This window comes from Stylophora pistillata, chromosome 2, assembly GCF_964205215.1.
Source record: "Stylophora pistillata chromosome 2, jaStyPist1.2, whole genome shotgun sequence".
Classification (NCBI taxonomy): domain Eukaryota; kingdom Metazoa; phylum Cnidaria; class Anthozoa; order Scleractinia; family Pocilloporidae; genus Stylophora; species Stylophora pistillata.
This window is the reverse complement of record NC_142520.1, coordinates 1,106,124-1,121,763: the sequence shown is the minus strand read 5'-3', so window position 1 is coordinate 1,121,763 and position 15,640 is coordinate 1,106,124. Positions and strand designations below refer to the sequence as shown.

At 40.7% G+C, this 15,640-nt stretch overlaps 1 protein-coding gene across 3 annotated transcripts; it reads left to right on the top strand.

Moving 5' to 3' along the window:
* Positions 1-317: 317 nt before the first annotated feature.
* On the top strand, positions 318-15,091 carry LOC111341434 (uncharacterized). Of its 3 annotated transcripts, XM_088748775.1 has the most exons (12): positions 332-455; positions 540-636; positions 2,962-3,077; positions 3,723-3,893; positions 4,315-4,530; positions 4,937-5,179; positions 5,553-5,789; positions 6,126-7,831; positions 8,108-8,341; positions 8,904-10,386; positions 10,769-11,101; positions 11,524-15,091. In XM_088748775.1, the coding sequence occupies exons 3-12, from the start codon at positions 3,071-3,073 to the stop codon at positions 11,802-11,804; spliced, it is 4,911 nt and encodes a 1,636-aa protein (XP_088604901.1). In that variant the 5' UTR covers positions 332-455; positions 540-636; positions 2,962-3,070; the 3' UTR covers positions 11,805-15,091. The 3 variants fall into 3 exon arrangements, with proteins under 3 accessions (XP_088604900.1, XP_022804134.2, XP_088604901.1); XM_088748774.1 differs by having other exon boundaries at positions 318-636; XM_022948399.2 differs by lacking the exon at positions 540-636 and having other exon boundaries at positions 321-477.
* Positions 15,092-15,640: the final 549 nt, after the last annotated feature.

The following is a 15,640-nucleotide window of genomic DNA, read 5'->3' as shown; positions in this document are numbered from 1 at the left end:
ACCAATTATTTACTACCCTTTGTGAATTATGCTAATCTCAATTTTGAAAGTTATGTTACACGCCAGCAGCAACGAAATGATTTCATTCTGCAACCATTGTGACTACTCTGCTTTTAAAATAAATATGTATTGTTCGATCTCCAGTCCTCGTGTCTTACAATTTCCCTGTTCCTCCCCGATACAGCGCTGCTCCTATCAGTTTATCTTTAATTTCTCTTTATAATCATCGAAAATTAAGATTGCGTTACATGTATCGCTTTCCTAATTTACATGAAGCCTCGCTTTGACTACCGTTTCTCAGAAAAAAAGCGGAAGTGTTGTCTGCACTATTCGAGGAAGGGATACCCGATGTCCATTCGTCTGTAAGATTTGTTTTGCTCACTTACTCAGTGATTTCGATTGGCGAATTAACTACAAGTTTGATTGTTTTCTCGGAAAGGGAGGTTACACCATGGGTGAGTCCCCAGCGCTTCTAAGGTAAGCGATTTGAAACATCGTAGAAACAAACAATATGAGACAGGAATTTCATCGATTCGCAGTTTCTCGACTGGATAACTCAACCAAAGTTTACAGCGTTTTCCCGGATTTATGCTGATATTCCCGAACAGAAAATACTTGATTGCTTTTTTCATAACGGTGAGTTTCAATCGTTACGATTTATTCCATGCTTCTTGCACAACGGTACGGGAATAAGGGATATATTTTCGATGTATGCCACGATTTGGTTGGTCGTAGAAATTATTTAAATTATGAATTAACTTAATGTTCAAGTGATCACTTGGTTAAGGTTACATTTGGTTGAGACCCATATTTTTTCATGAAGAAATTACAGAAAGGTGCCCTGACTCGAAACTTTCATACGAAAGAGAGAAGAACCAGACCTCGTGTAAGTTGTTCTTGTCAATCGTATTTCACTCATTTGCGGTTTGAGTCTTCATATCGTTGAATATCTGTTTTGAAGCTGCTAAAATTTGGTAGAAACTGTGCGAGTTAGCAATTTGCGGGCAGTTTCTAAATTTAAGTTTGGAAAGGCTTCACCGGAGATTTTTTCGAAAGAATAACAAATTATGGAGGCCCGTACTGGTCAAAATTGTAATAGTAAAAATGACCCAAATGGATAACTCTGAATTTCAAACGTTTCGAAACCTACTTTGAATAACATGACATTTTATTATCTCTTTTACTTTTCTGTAATGCTATTTTTAAGTGAGGGCTTTAATTTTCGACTTCAATGAGTAATTTTTGTCCTTGAACGAGATTAAGCTCGACGGGTTTGTTGTTTGGTGTAATATTCACAAGTTTAATGAACTTCGTTGAAAGTGAAAGCAATGGAGATGAAAATTACTAAAGGGAAAACCCCTTCAAATGATTTTATCTTGTCAGTTATTTGTAATGTATTCACAGTGTGTTTCGTTGGCCTTAAATAAAATTAGAAACATGGGACATTCCCCCCAGAACATCCCGGAACATCAATAATATGCAAGAATTATGAAGAAAATAAATGATGAGGAAAATTGATTGAATAATTCAATAACTGGAAAAGCGACATAAACTGATCATTTGTAATCAATCAAGTTTATTTGTTTTTCGGTGGGAAGTGTACCCATTCCTATGGGAAAGGGGGCATCCCTTAAATACGGGCGTTGCTTGAACTTCCTCCTAAGAACATTACAATGAGAATTTCCTGTTTAGGGGGGGGGGGCAGGAGAGGGGTCACCATATTAACTCACAGACTAAGAGTGGGGTTTACCAGTGGCGGATACAGACTTTTGAGCTAAGGGGGGGGGGTCCGTTTTCGTTTGTGTGTGTTCACCTGCCGGCTTTTCTTCCCTCAGCGTTTACTTCTTTACCCAAATTAAGGGAGGGCACTGTTTACTTGTAAATCTCTACATGAAAAGCAGGGGAGTGGTACCCAATTTTCATAGTTTCAATCTCAAGTAAAGATCCAAATACCTCCTCTCAGACTAGGTTTACACTAGAGGAAATTGTTACGGATTCATGATGAATCCGAAACGTTTTAGTACCGGATTCATTCTGCCGTTTACACGAAAGTGGACGAATCCGAAATAAAAACTTCCCGGTTTGGCCGTGTCTCCGGAGATTTTGAATCCGGAATTTAAAGTGGGAACTTTGAATCTGATAACTTTTGAATCCGGAAAGTTTTGTCGTGTAACCGCTTTTTTTCTCGAATCCGGATATTATTTCCACCTGCAATCTTTTGAGTTTGCGGTGAAGCCAGAATGGATCTGGTGCTAACATTGCTGGCGGTCTCCGGTTGCCTAATCTTGTAGCAGGTTCAGGCGATAAATTTTATCATGTGTACCGCAGTATTTCTAAAGAAACGCAAATTATTATTGCAAGGAAGTTTAACGTCAGCCACACTTAATCGCCGACGACGTAGACTGCTTGGCATCTGTCCAACTCAAATTTGCCTCAGTGGCATCTGGATCTATTCTAGCCTTTTTTGGGGAGGCATTTTCACTTTGTCGATCGAACGACGAAAAAACACTGGGCTTGGTAACCATTCCATTTCGAATGTTCCCGGAGTTGTCGTTGTATGTAAACGGTCAGGAATCCGAATATCCTTTCAGTGTAAACGCCTACGAATCCGAATACTCCAAAATTGATGAATCCGGAAACATTTACGAATCCGGAAAACTCTCCTCTAGTGTAAGCCTAGTCTGAAAGTTCATGGAAATATTCACTTCAGAGTTGTTGAACGATACCTTGGTGAACAGCCCACCTAGAAACATTTACGAATCCGGAAAACTCTCCTCTAGTGTAAACCAAGTCTCAGAGGCTCAGAGGCGTGGCTATTGGGGTCTTGAGGTGACTATATACCACCCCCCCCCGCTTTTCTGAGATAATTTTGCTTGAAAGTCATAACATAAAAATCTTCAGTGGGCAGGTTTGCGAAAACGAGCGAATCAGAAGAATCAATACAGCATGGATATTTTCCAGTTTTAGATAATTCATTGGATGGTCCTTCTAGTACTCACCCCCCGGAAGACGAACACGCTGACACACCAGGAATGACAGCGGTACGAGCCTAGAATCTGAGGAATCTAAGATGGAAGGTAAGATGTTATCTGGAACAAAAACCAAGTAGGAGTCAAAATGTTTGCTATGTTAAGCACTTTTTTTAACATCAGCTTTTGACTTAGTACAGATGGCTCAAACTGATGGCTTGATACCTAGAGTTTTTCCTGAAAGTAGTATGGAACATATAGCTAATGAAAACTCGAAAGATGGTAAATTTTGGTCCAGTCATCGAAAATGAGATGCTTTGCGTTGAACCATATTTCTTAATTCATGTACGCATCGAGCACTTTTGATCATGACGTCACTGATCCTAACAGTATTTGGGACCCTTGTCGCATATGAAACCCAATAATGGCCTTGCTTACCATAGAATCTCTGTAGCTCAGTGGAAGAGCATTAGAACCTAGAAATTTAAAGGTCTGGGGTGATTCCTCGCGAGGGATCCAAAGTTTTTTCGTCCTATGTTCGTGTTAAGTGGGAGAAAATCCTTCCTTAATGCCTGATTAATGTTTGACAAGTGTTTATTAATACACACGACACGAAGAGTTACACTGGAAACAATCGTAAAACCAGCTTTACTCAGTTTTTCTTCTAGGGACCTATACTTAGATCGGAAACTTGGACGAAAGCGAACTATTATGTAACAAGTATGTCTCTCACGATGTTGTTGTTTCTTAAAGACAAAAACGGAACTAACAGCTCTCTGGAAAAAGATCAAGGGAAGGACAAAGAAAGTGCTAACTCGACAGACGAGAGTCGCAATCAGGGTAACACATTCCCATACCGGTCTGAACGAGACACTTGGCAGGTGGTGCGGCGAGGTCAGCATTCCATACCACCAAAGGAAGTTGGTGAGACTTACACCTAAGACGTTCTCGTGGCCAGATATGGCTTAGTAACCGTTAATGAAGCCTCAGTTCTCGTTGCAGTCACATTGCTTTGGACAGTTTGCGCGTCCATGTACTTTTGAATGTTGAGGCAACGATTTTGATGACAACTTGGTGGTGGATCATGATCCCATCATTGATCTGTTAGTGAACGTGGCCAAAATTCTGACTTTCTCTTCCTAACGCTCCTTGTGCACTAAACCTTGTTATTTCAATTTCAATTCATGTCGCATACAGCTTGAACCTTTCACAGAATTCAAACGGAATTGTTCTATCCACTGATGAAGGGCCAAGCCTCAAACGTTTGGAAGCCATTAATCAACACATGGCAACGTTTCAGATTCATTCATTCCCTTAATAAAGTTAACGTCATGTTGTATTTCAGCACAAAAGCGAGGAGGTGGAGGCTGTAACAAGATGAATGCATCGGAGACGCCTCATGGAAAACCCTCCCGTAAAGTTCAGACACATAGACCAAATGTTCAAAAGAGGGAAGAAAATAAAGGGGCGTTTTCAGGGCGCGGCGACCGCGGCCGAGGGAGCAGGGGAAAAAGAGGATGGGGTTCAGGAGCTTTTCGTGGAGGACATCAAGGAAGAGGAGGTATGAGACCACGATTCTATCGTTCATTTTCGTATATCATCGTCACATTGGACATTTTCATGATGTACTCGTACTGGAATAATTTCAGATAATTTTCCAATCCAACGACAATTTCAGTCGGTAGAGTACTTTCTGGTACTCTGATTAAAAGTTACATTTGCACTGGTGTTAATGAAATATAATTTTTGGTGTCGTCGAACTCCTAGCCCTTGGTGGAGTGGTTTTTTTTTTTTCCAAGTGTATTTGGACAGGAAGCTGATGGGGTAGGGTTAATTCAAGATGAACCCATCCTTTGGAACTTCTCAATAAAGAAACAGAATTATGTCTGGCGTGAAGGGGTCATTCTTATATCTCGGATCTTTTCCACCCGCTTTTAATTACCAGTTTTGATGATGTTTCATTACAGGGCCTGGTCACCAAGCCGGAGCAAAGCCACGTCAACGCCTCGATCCAGCTTCCTTAGGATTTACGCAGCCAGACATCAGATACGAACGGAACAAGTTGTATATTCTTGGCTTACATTTCAGGTCAACACCGGATGCTGTGAAGAATTACATAGAACGAATCAGTGGTTATGATGTTAATCGCGTGGAATGGTTCAAACCGAATGGAAAAGCCATAGTCACGCTAAACACGGACAAAATTTCAGGTAAGTGATAGCACCTCTTTAGCCCCGCCATAATGGTCCTTTATCTCGCCTGTCGAGTTTCTTGTCATTTTTACACCTTTCATGCTTCAGGCTTGTTTATATGAGGGGATTGGGTAACATTACCGAACTACTTATTTTTACAGCTCAAACAAAATAAAAATATAAAATTTATTTCCTTGCTCTCCCAAGTAAGACCGAAAATGACCTTATTTAGGTCGTGTGTCTGTGAAAGACCCAATTTGTACAGAGCATTTTGAATGGTTTGACTATACAATTGGGTAAACAACCACTCCTATTCCTTGCGATGAGCTTACTTCCTTAGTAGTCTTTGCTTTGAAAGTAACTCATCAAATCCCATCGGCAATTTTTTCAGATTTTTCAAGGATTATTCAGGAATCGAAGAAAAGGCCGCTTGAAGGTGTAACCGTTACAATTGAAAGAGCTCCTGAATGTAAAAGTATCTTTGTGAGTGGATTTTCTGAGATTACAACTAAAGAAAAAGTGGAAGAGTACTTTTTTAGTTGGGGTTCTTTAGAAGATGTTGCCTTCAGCCCATGGGATGAAAATGGAAAGGAGAAGAGAGCTATTGTGTACTTCAAAGAAAAGAAAAGTAAGCCTCCCGGATATCTATTTTGCCATATATTTTTTACTGAATAGTTACGTATTTTACCAGCTGCGGAAATGTTCATATCACCCCCCATGTTTGATTTTCTTTACACAAATATCCTTTAGGTAGTCGATAAGCACAATTGATTTTCCCTGGCCTCAACATCTCAAACAAAATGGTTACCGTGTGGAGTGCTGTAACATCGTGCGTTTTTGTCCACGTGAGTTTAACCCGTCTGCAATGTATTCCCATTAGTATTCCTACTGCAGAAAAGTGCGGAAGTTTCAAATTGTAAGCCTTGAACATTTAATTCTACCTAAAAATTTTCAACCTATTCAGGTGTGAAAAAATCTACCAAGACAGATCACTTCATAGATGGAAAAGCTTTACATGTTGAGACCTTCTTTCCTTTTATGGGCACACTGCTCCCTGTCAACGAACCGTCAAAGTCATCACGTCCTACTTCGGGTGAAGTGGGAAGAACCTGGCAGCCCCAGTTTTACAAGGCTGTAGACAAAGACATCGTGGAGTTTTTGATGAAGTCCAACCAAGAGGCCAAATTGAGAGGACGTCTTCATTCGAGTGAACATGCCGGCGTAAGGTGGACGAACGATGAGGGATATCTACTGATCAAATATGACACCACAGCAGGCAAAAGAGTTGACAAGGAGTTTGACGAGGAAGCCTGGAAAAAGAGATGTTCCGATATAATCGACCAATTTATTGACGAATCCACAACAAGAGAATTTCCAGTAGACAGAGAATTTTGGGAAGGAGTGGTTGACCAGTTGCCAAAACCGGAAAACCTTCTTCCGAAGTTCACAGCGCAAGTGAAGCTACTGAAGGAGTCCCACTCCGTTAAGTTGATTTGCCAGAAGACAAACCTGCCAGAATTTGCTGAAATCCTCGATAGGCGTTTGAAGGATATCAAACAGGAGGAACTCGAAAAAAAGCTGGATCAGAAGACGCTCACAGATATCGCCATTGAAAAGCTACAACTTCTTCAAAATTGTGGATTTGAGAACGTTTTGAAGAAGGTGTTTAATCAAGATCTTCAACTTAAGATTGACTTGAGTAACAGGAACCTTCTAATAAAAACTCCCAAGGGACACATGCCATCGGTCATGACCTATCTTAGGCAGCGCTTGGACGAAATTGATCAAAACGCAATATCGCAGCCCCCAGAAATTTTAGAAATCTTGAAGACAAAAGTCGGAAAACGAAAGATGACGCAGGAACTTCCAGACGGATGTGCCTTTAATGTCGATGAAAAAAGCAAAAAAGTTATCCTCCTCGGGAAAACACTTTCTCACACGTGTGAAGGAAGAAAAAAGGCAGAGACAGTCCTGTTAGATGACCGTAGTCTCAAGGTAACCGAAGCTGATAATGACCTCATGCTTTCACCAAAGTGGGATGAGCTTTGTAAGAAGTTAGTGAAACGCCTAACGATCCGTCAAAAACGTGAATTGCTTTGCATTGCTGTCTTTGGGTTCAAAAACGACGTTGAAGAGGCTGTAAAGAAAATGAGAGACTTTCTTAATGAAAAGAAAGCAACCGAAGGTGAATTCAGGCTCGATTCTCCTCTCAATCGCAAGTTCTTCACCGACTACTACAAAGAAGATCTTCAGAAAATTGTGGAAGAACTCGCCCCCTGTGCGGTGAAGATTTCTTTAGATGAAAGTGGCGATCGAATGAAGTATTCTGGAACAGACGACGGCGTGAAGGATGTTGAAGAACGGATTTATATTCTGCAAGACCAGATCAAAGAAAAGAGTTTCCCTATTCGGACACCTGGCATGAGAAACTTCATGGCGCAAGATGCGGGAAGACGTTTAGTTGACACCGTGGAACGAGAAAACAAGTGTATCATCAGCATTGCGGAGGAAGACGAGGAGCAAGTTGAGGACGAAATGGAAGGAAGTGACAGTGATGAGCCTTCGAGCATCAGCAGCAGAGGTGAGGAGGACCTTGATGATGTCGACACATTTTTTACCAAGGAGGGAAAAAAGGTGATCTGGAAGAGTGGAAATATTGAGGAAGAACAGGTTGGTAGTCTCATAGAAAAAAAGATATCAAACAAGAAACGTTTACCTCTTTAATTGATACAAATGAACATTTATCATCTTAGGTACACCAGTGAAATGAACTTTTCAAGTTTTCATAATGAGTGGACAACTGAGTACGTTTCTAAATAGATCCAAAATGGAGTATGCGTTTATTTTAAATTTCTTTCTTAACCCTCCCTTTCATTCTCCAAATGAAGACACAGATATGCACTCAATAAACCCAGTAAGTTAATGTTTGAACTTATTTTACTACAGGCAGACATCTTGGTGTGCTCAGTGGGATCAAAATTTAACCTTACGATCGGTGCAATTGCCAATGCCATTAGCAAAGCTGCAGGGCCGGAGCTGCAAGAAGAGTTGAGAAAGAAGACGACAGGAGGGACGCTGGGCGAAGGTGATATTGTCCACACTGGGGCAGGACACTTGGATTGCCGTCATGTTATCCACTGTGTGTGCTGTCCTTGGAAAGGAAATCCTCAAGACGAGCAGGTACGGGAAGGACTTTTGAGTTGAGTGTTTCTTTGGGCGTTGGTCAAAACTTGGCAACGACGCAAACATTGTTATGGAAATAGGTTGTTGTTCATCGTGGTAGCTGGATGACAATATAAATTTGTCCTGTTGTATCACAACAAAGTCACTAGATGTAGAACGTGACGTTTCGACTGCCTACTGCAAGTCTTCTTCAGGCGATGGGGTGGACTGGCTGCGGCACAGCATTATGTATTATGGGGGTCTGTTGTGATTGGTGCATTTCGATCCGGCTATTATTTCCATGTACCATGGTTTCCTCGGGCGTTCGCTGATTTTTCGCGCGTCGTTGGTTTTGATGTTTTCGTATTGTAGGCATCCACTCTTCCGGTATTTCAACTCCGATATCCCTGTTTATGTTGTTTGGGTTGAGTTTTATGTAAATTGCTTCTTTCACTTTCCTTGTGTACCAATGAGAAAATTGTATTGTTGGTTTCATCCTGACGGAGTTTACATTGACATATATCCAGCACCAATTGTCCTGTTTGACTCGTGTTTCTCTTTTTTATTCTTTTGATCATAGCTTCTACAGGATCTACTTCGAAAGTGCTTTGACAAAGCTTCGGAGCTTGGTGCATGCTCTATTGGCCTACCTCTTGTTGGAACCGGTAACCTTAATTTTCCCTATGCCACAGCTGTCCAGATTATGATCCAGGCAGCTGTCGACTACAGTCACGCCAATCCAGAATCTCCCTTGGAGGAAATTAGATTTGTCGTGTTTAGCAGTGATCAGAAAGGGATAGCAACCTTCGAAGAGAAATTTGAAGAGTTTAAGAAGGAAAACAGACCTGATGTGAAACCTCGAAAGCCACAGATTCGCGAAAGCAAACTTAAACCTGTTCCGCCTGACTTTGAATACAAAGAGGTTCAAATCGGCGACCTTTCGTTGAAGGTGTTGAAAGGTGACATAACCAAGGAGAGATCAGATGCCATATGTAACGTAATATCTCAAGATCTGAACATGAAAAGTGGGACCTTAAGCAGTGCTATCCTGGCAGCTAGCGGAAGCACCGTGGAAGACGAGTTACAGTCCCAGGCATCTCAGCCCCCAGGAGATATCGTGACTACTTCTGCTGGATACTTGTCTGCAATGCACATCATCCATATGGTTGTGGGACAAAGAACAAAGAAATGTCTTCAAACCTGCGTGGAGAAGGCTCTCAATAAGGTGGATGCTCTGGGTTTGAAGTCAGTGTCCATTCCAGCAGTTGGTACCGGAGGACTAGGGCAAACCGCTGAGCAATCGGCACAAGTTGTTTTTGGGGCGATCCGTGTGTGCACCGCAAAACCATTCAATTCCATTCGTGAGGTCAGAGTAGTTGTTTTTGATGTTTCCTTCATTTGTGCGTACTTAGCGGAACTAAACGCAATCCAAAAAGAAACCTCAGAATCCTCTCCGTGTGGTGAAGAAGACGATGATCTTACTTATTACGGAAAGAATGCAGAATCTTCTGCTGAAGAAGTAAGAAGAAAGCGTCGTCGCCAGAAGATCATCTATTATGGGCGTCTGGAGTCTTTTGATGCAGTTTATGCAGCCTTGAAAGATGGGGTAATAAAAGCATGTGGTGATCCCCGTGTAATCAAGCGCGAAGTCATAAGTCGTCTTTCCAAACGAGCCATTCGAGAGCTGAAGCAAATGTCTCGTATGCGAGATGTGAAATTGGATCAACCAGAGCCAGGGACTATAAGATTGCAAGGACTTCCAAAAGACGTAATGGACATGAACTCAGAATTATCTAATGCGATCCAAGAGCATGTAGAAAGGGAGCATAGGCAAGAGCTAGCGGAACAGATGTCGAAAACTGTCCAATGGTACCTGGTCAATACAAGAGGACAACACGTTCCTTTCGACAAAATGGCCAACAATGAGATAGAATCAGCCTTTAAGGCAAAGAAACCATCCCTTCTATTCACGCATCAGAACCTTAAAGCTGAAATCAATTTCGGAAATGAAGAGGTAACCTTCTTGAGAACTGGAGCAATCAAAAGGGTCCTGCGCAGAGATGGTAGGCAATTTTAAATTGTTTGCATTATTTAAGCTGTTGCAAATGTGAGTCGTTTACAAAAGTTTTGATGTTTATAATGCAACGCGTAATTTTTTCTGTCAAGGTGGTCATTTAGATACAGAAAGCGATCTATAGCATAAGACAATCCTTGAGAGCTCATCTTTTAAACACTGCCTATTGGCATCTCGGATACTGATCTCCAGTGTTGTTTTACCTTCAAAATTCTGCTGTGCGTTTTTCAAGCGCGATAAATTTGGCCAGCTTGTGATAGGTAAACTAGTATTCAGAGTTAAACAATATGTCTTGTGGGAAATTTGGGAAAGGGCAATGTGGTGCAAGTCTACGATCTCAATGAGACTGTCATGTTTTTGTTTTACATTAGTGCTGCCTCTTCCTGATGAATGGGATCCCCAGCCACGAGATGTCAATGGAAAAGAAGAGACTCTGCATCTTGTCAGCCTTGAGAAGGAATCCAAGGAGTATAAAAAGGTCGAAGATAAGTTCCTCCAAACGATGCGTGGAAAGGCAGTAATCACGAACATCGAGCGAATTCAAAATCCATCGATGCATAATTCCTATATGGTGAGGAAGCAGACTATGTATGCAAAGAACGGAACCATCGACAACGAACTGGAACTTTTCCATGGAACGAAGGTAGAATGCATCAAAGCGATCAATGTACAAGGATTTGATAGGAGTTTGTGCGGTGCAAATGGTACGTACATGAAGAGGTCCAATGGCGAACATAAATATTCACACGGTATCGGACGAATTTTCTCTTTGTTGAGGACTCACGCTTTAAAAAAAAAAAGGGCTAGCTATTCCAAACCAATTCCAAAAACAGGGATGAATTTTAAAACAGCGCGGTCAAAAACTGAAGAACCTCAGTTGACCGTTAAAATTGTTGTGTGTTAAAGGTGTGGTCGTATTGATGCGTAGTAACTCAGCCAGAACGCTTTTTCTGTAATCGTAAAATCACCCCCTGTGCATGGATTAAATGTCCGGTCATATTTTTAGTCGACTTAAAATTCGTCGAAACTTAGTAAAGCCACATCTTGCGACCCCGTGGTCCATCACTGCTGTCAATTTGCTGTAAATAACTTTGACTCTCTCTCCTTACACGTCTAACGTTTGCAGGTAACGCGTTTGGTGACGGTGTGTACTTCGCAAAAGATGCTTCCTATTCCTTTTCATACTCAACACCAGACGCAAATGGTTATCGCTACATGTATTTAGCGGGAGTGCTTGTCGGAAAATACACCGTGGGCAAGCAGGGGTGGAAAAAACCTCCCGCCAAGGACCTCAGCAAGTCAGAGATACTCTTCGACTCGCTGGTCAACATAGAAGAAAGTCCAACCATTTTCGTGGTTTTCAACGATTTCCATGTCTACCCTAAATACTTAATTTGCTTTAAGTAGATAAAGTGTATGTAACGTGTAAAACGCCTGACCGACCCAGGAACCCACGGGGGATGAGTTGATTAAGGAATGTTCTAACCTTAAATGTCAGCGTCCCAAGGAGATTATTACCTCGGTGAACTGTTAGAATAAGATATTTTGTCATTTTCAACTCAGTTGATAAAATCAAATTATCAGTAATACTCCCCACCGATGCACCACTACAGTTTCTTTAAAAACTTACCCCTTTATCGAATCGATAAAACTTTCGGTCAATTGCGTTTATGAAATAGCTATAGGTCAACGTCTGTTTTGTTAAGAAAAGCCAACGTCTCCTCGTGAATTTCGGCAAATGTTCCTTTGAGAGATTGTCTCAAATCCTTTGGCTTGACTGCCTCTTGTTTACTGCTTTTTTTTTTTATTTGGGTTGCTGGGAATCTGGTGGCCAATTTTTTAAAATTGAGCCGAAAAGGTAAACATATTTAGTGTTGAAAGGTTGATAGTTTCGAAAGAAACTGTTTGGGGCTGCGTCGGAGGGAGTAACGAAATAATTTGGATATATCAACAAAGTTGAAGTGGTAAATTGGCCACCGTAACGATTACAAAAGCTGACGTTTCGAGCGTTAGCCTTTCGTCGGAGCGAATGGAGGAATTGTGAGTTGTGTGTGCTTTTAAAGGTAGAGAATGGAGCTACGTTATTGGTGGGAACATGACAAAGAGAAAAACACGAATAAATTAGTGGAATGAAAAGCGTTCGTTGATCCTTGTGGGATTTCGACTGCCGGTTTATATTTAGTGTTGTTTTGATAACCATGTTACACCATCCATTTGGTGCTGTTAAACAATTATTACGCGGAAATATGATTAATTATGGCAAGCCAATTGTAGCAATATTCAATACTAAAATTCAATTTGAGTTTAATGAAATCCAATTTCAATTCAATGTTTTTCAATTTCAATTCAAGTTCAATTCAATGAAAATTCAAGTTCAATTCAATGAAAATTCAAGTTCAATTCAATGAAATTTCAAGTTCAATTCAATGAAAATTCAAGGTCAATTCAATGAAAAAAAATACATTCAAAATTGCTTCCGGTTAGTGACCGGAAATGATAACTAGCATACGGGATCTTTCAGGCTTATGTTTTCGTGCGGTAAGTTTTAACTAGCATCATGGCGGACGTAGAGTTAGAATTTGACGGGAAAAAAGACTATAAAAAAATTTTTATCGTCAGTGCTCGAAAGAACAGAGCAGTGTATACATAAAAATGAAACGGATATCAATGACTTGCAAGCACAATCTGTAGTTCTCGATCGAACCGTTAGTCTTTTGAGTTCTATAGCCTTAAGTGACATTGAGCATGATCGGATCGAGTGGGAATCTCTAGCTACTGCTTTTGCAGAAGTACTACGGGCTCTTGAAAATCATCTCAAAACTGTAGCAGTAAACCCTTCATCAATTTCTCGACGTAAATGTAAAATTCTCAGAACGGGAAACCCTGGGAGACCACAGTTCTATATATCTACTGACACGTTGGAAGATCTTCCCGGACTTGGATTTTCATTGTAAAAAAATTCTTTGTTGTTTGGTGTGTCTTGCTGGATAATTAATCGTAGCGCACAATCATATCAATTAAGCAATAGTGGAAATCAGACCTGAAAAAAATTTCAGGCCTGTACGGGATTCGAACCACTGACCTCTGCGATACTAGTGCAGCGCTCTACCAATTGAGCTAACAAGCCAACTGGGAGCAGGCCATCAAATTAATTCGATATAAACCCGTAGATGATAAATCAAACAACAACAAACATATGAAACATATGTGTGAACTGCGGTTATGAGACGTATATGAGAACGATCCTTCGCAGTAAAGCACTATTTGAGCAATAGTGGAAATCAGACCTGAAAAAAATTTCAGGCCTGTACGGGATTCGAACCACTGACCTCTGCGATACTAGTGCAGCGCTGCACTAGTATCGCAGAGGTCAGTGGTTCGAATCCCGTACAGGCCTGAAATTTTTTTCAGGTCTGATTTCCACTATTGCTCAAATAGTGCTTTACTGCGAAGGATCGTTCTCATATACGTCTCATAACCGCAGTTCACACATATGTTTCATATGTTTGTTGTTGTTTCATATCAATTAAGTTGTAAATACAATGATATCTAGCTCGTCGCTTTGGTTAGTGTTTACAAGTGAAACAATAGATGTAGCGTCACTTTGAAATGTTTTTACCCTATAGTACATAGTTGAGGGGGTGGGCTAGAGGTGCTACATTTAAAAGGGTTATGTTTTGCTTGGCTTGGCGAATATCTTGGGTATCATGTCAAAATGGACTTTAAAGACTGGGCCTAAATTGTTGTATTTCCAGCTGAGATTGTTTAAGATGTTTAAATTTCAACCGCCTCCCGGTTAGCTCAATGGATAGAGCGCTGGACTGTTGTGCGGGAGGTCGAGGGTTCGAGACCCGGCCGGACCAACACTCAGGGTCTTAAAATAATTGAGAAGAATTTGCTACCTTTCTATAACATCAAGAAATGGTTAGATATTCTAGTCTTCTCGGATAGGGACGAATAAATGGAGGTCCCGTCTCCTGCAGGGTTGGGGTAGGAGACGTTAATTTCCCACACACGAGATTACTGTGTGATGGATGTCCTCCCCTGGGGTGGGATGGGTGGGATATAGGGCGCACTTAATTTGGAGCCTCGCTCTGTTGTGCGACCCTCACCACACTCTGGTGAAAGTGATTAAATACCATACCAAGCTGAAATGTATGTTAGAACATGTAGAGTTGCAAAAATTGCTTTCTCTAGACCACCTGCACTATAGAAAGGACATGTTTAGTGGTGCCTTATAATTGTGCCGCACAAGGATTTGTCACAAATAATAGTTCAACAGTTGATTTAAATGGGGTTTTAAGAATTATGAAGTTTTTCAGTCCACTAAAAGTATTTTCAGGTGCCAATGCTCATACAGTCATTGCACTCATAACAATTCATGGGAAAGAATGAATTCCTCAGTAAAAAAATTTGATTACAAAGTTGTGGCATGGTTTCTAGAAAATGGGGGACAACATAAGTTGTGTTTCATTTGTGAATTAGCTATCTATGTCTGTTAGCAGACTCAAAAAGAAAATCTTCAACAAAAATACTTTTTAATTTGTCGTTAGACACAAGAAATTTCATCACTTGATTGTAACATTGTATCTGTTGAAATGTAAGGATCATACCTGTGCTATCAAATATAGACAGCTGCTTAAGTAAAAGAGTTTCTGTTTTAAGGTACCTGAATAAAGTTAAAGTTAAAGTCATTTTTGATACTGGTGGAACACTGATTTTCTTTGGTAATTACGTAGCCATATCACACCCTGTTGCCTGTTCATTTTGCATTTGATTAATAATGACGCTCAATTGTTAACTTTACTGCCTACACATCTTACATAGCAATTGAACATGGACACATGATTTACCAAAAAGGTATAGTGTTCTTAACTGTTTTCAACACTCTCTTTTACTATCTGGTGAAAGTTAGTGTAGATATCTATGCTCATTTGCATCAATGACATGAGTGGATCGATCCGCTTGAGAACCCTGGCTTGAACTGATTGATGTTATACTGGTAATGTCACGGGAGGAACAACAACAAAAAGCAGTAGCTAGAGATTCCCACTCGATCCGATCATGCTCAATGTCAATTAAGGCAATAGAACTCAAAAGACTAACGGTTCGATAGAGAACTACAGATTGTGCTTGCAAGTCATTGATATCCGTTTCATTTTTATGTATACACTGCTCTGTTCTTTCGAGCACTGACGATGAAAATTCAGGTAAGTCTTTTTTCACGTCATATTCTGGCTCTA

Excerpts from the sequence above, each read along its gene's own strand:
- LOC111341434 (XM_088748774.1), top strand. Across the intron at positions 4,531-4,936 it reads AGGACATCAAGGAAGAGGAG|GGCCTGGTCACCAAGCCGGA; the intron begins GTATGAGACCAC and ends GTTTCATTACAG. Across the intron at positions 10,387-10,768 it reads AAGGGTCCTGCGCAGAGATG|TGCTGCCTCTTCCTGATGAA; the intron begins GTAGGCAATTTT and ends GTTTTACATTAG.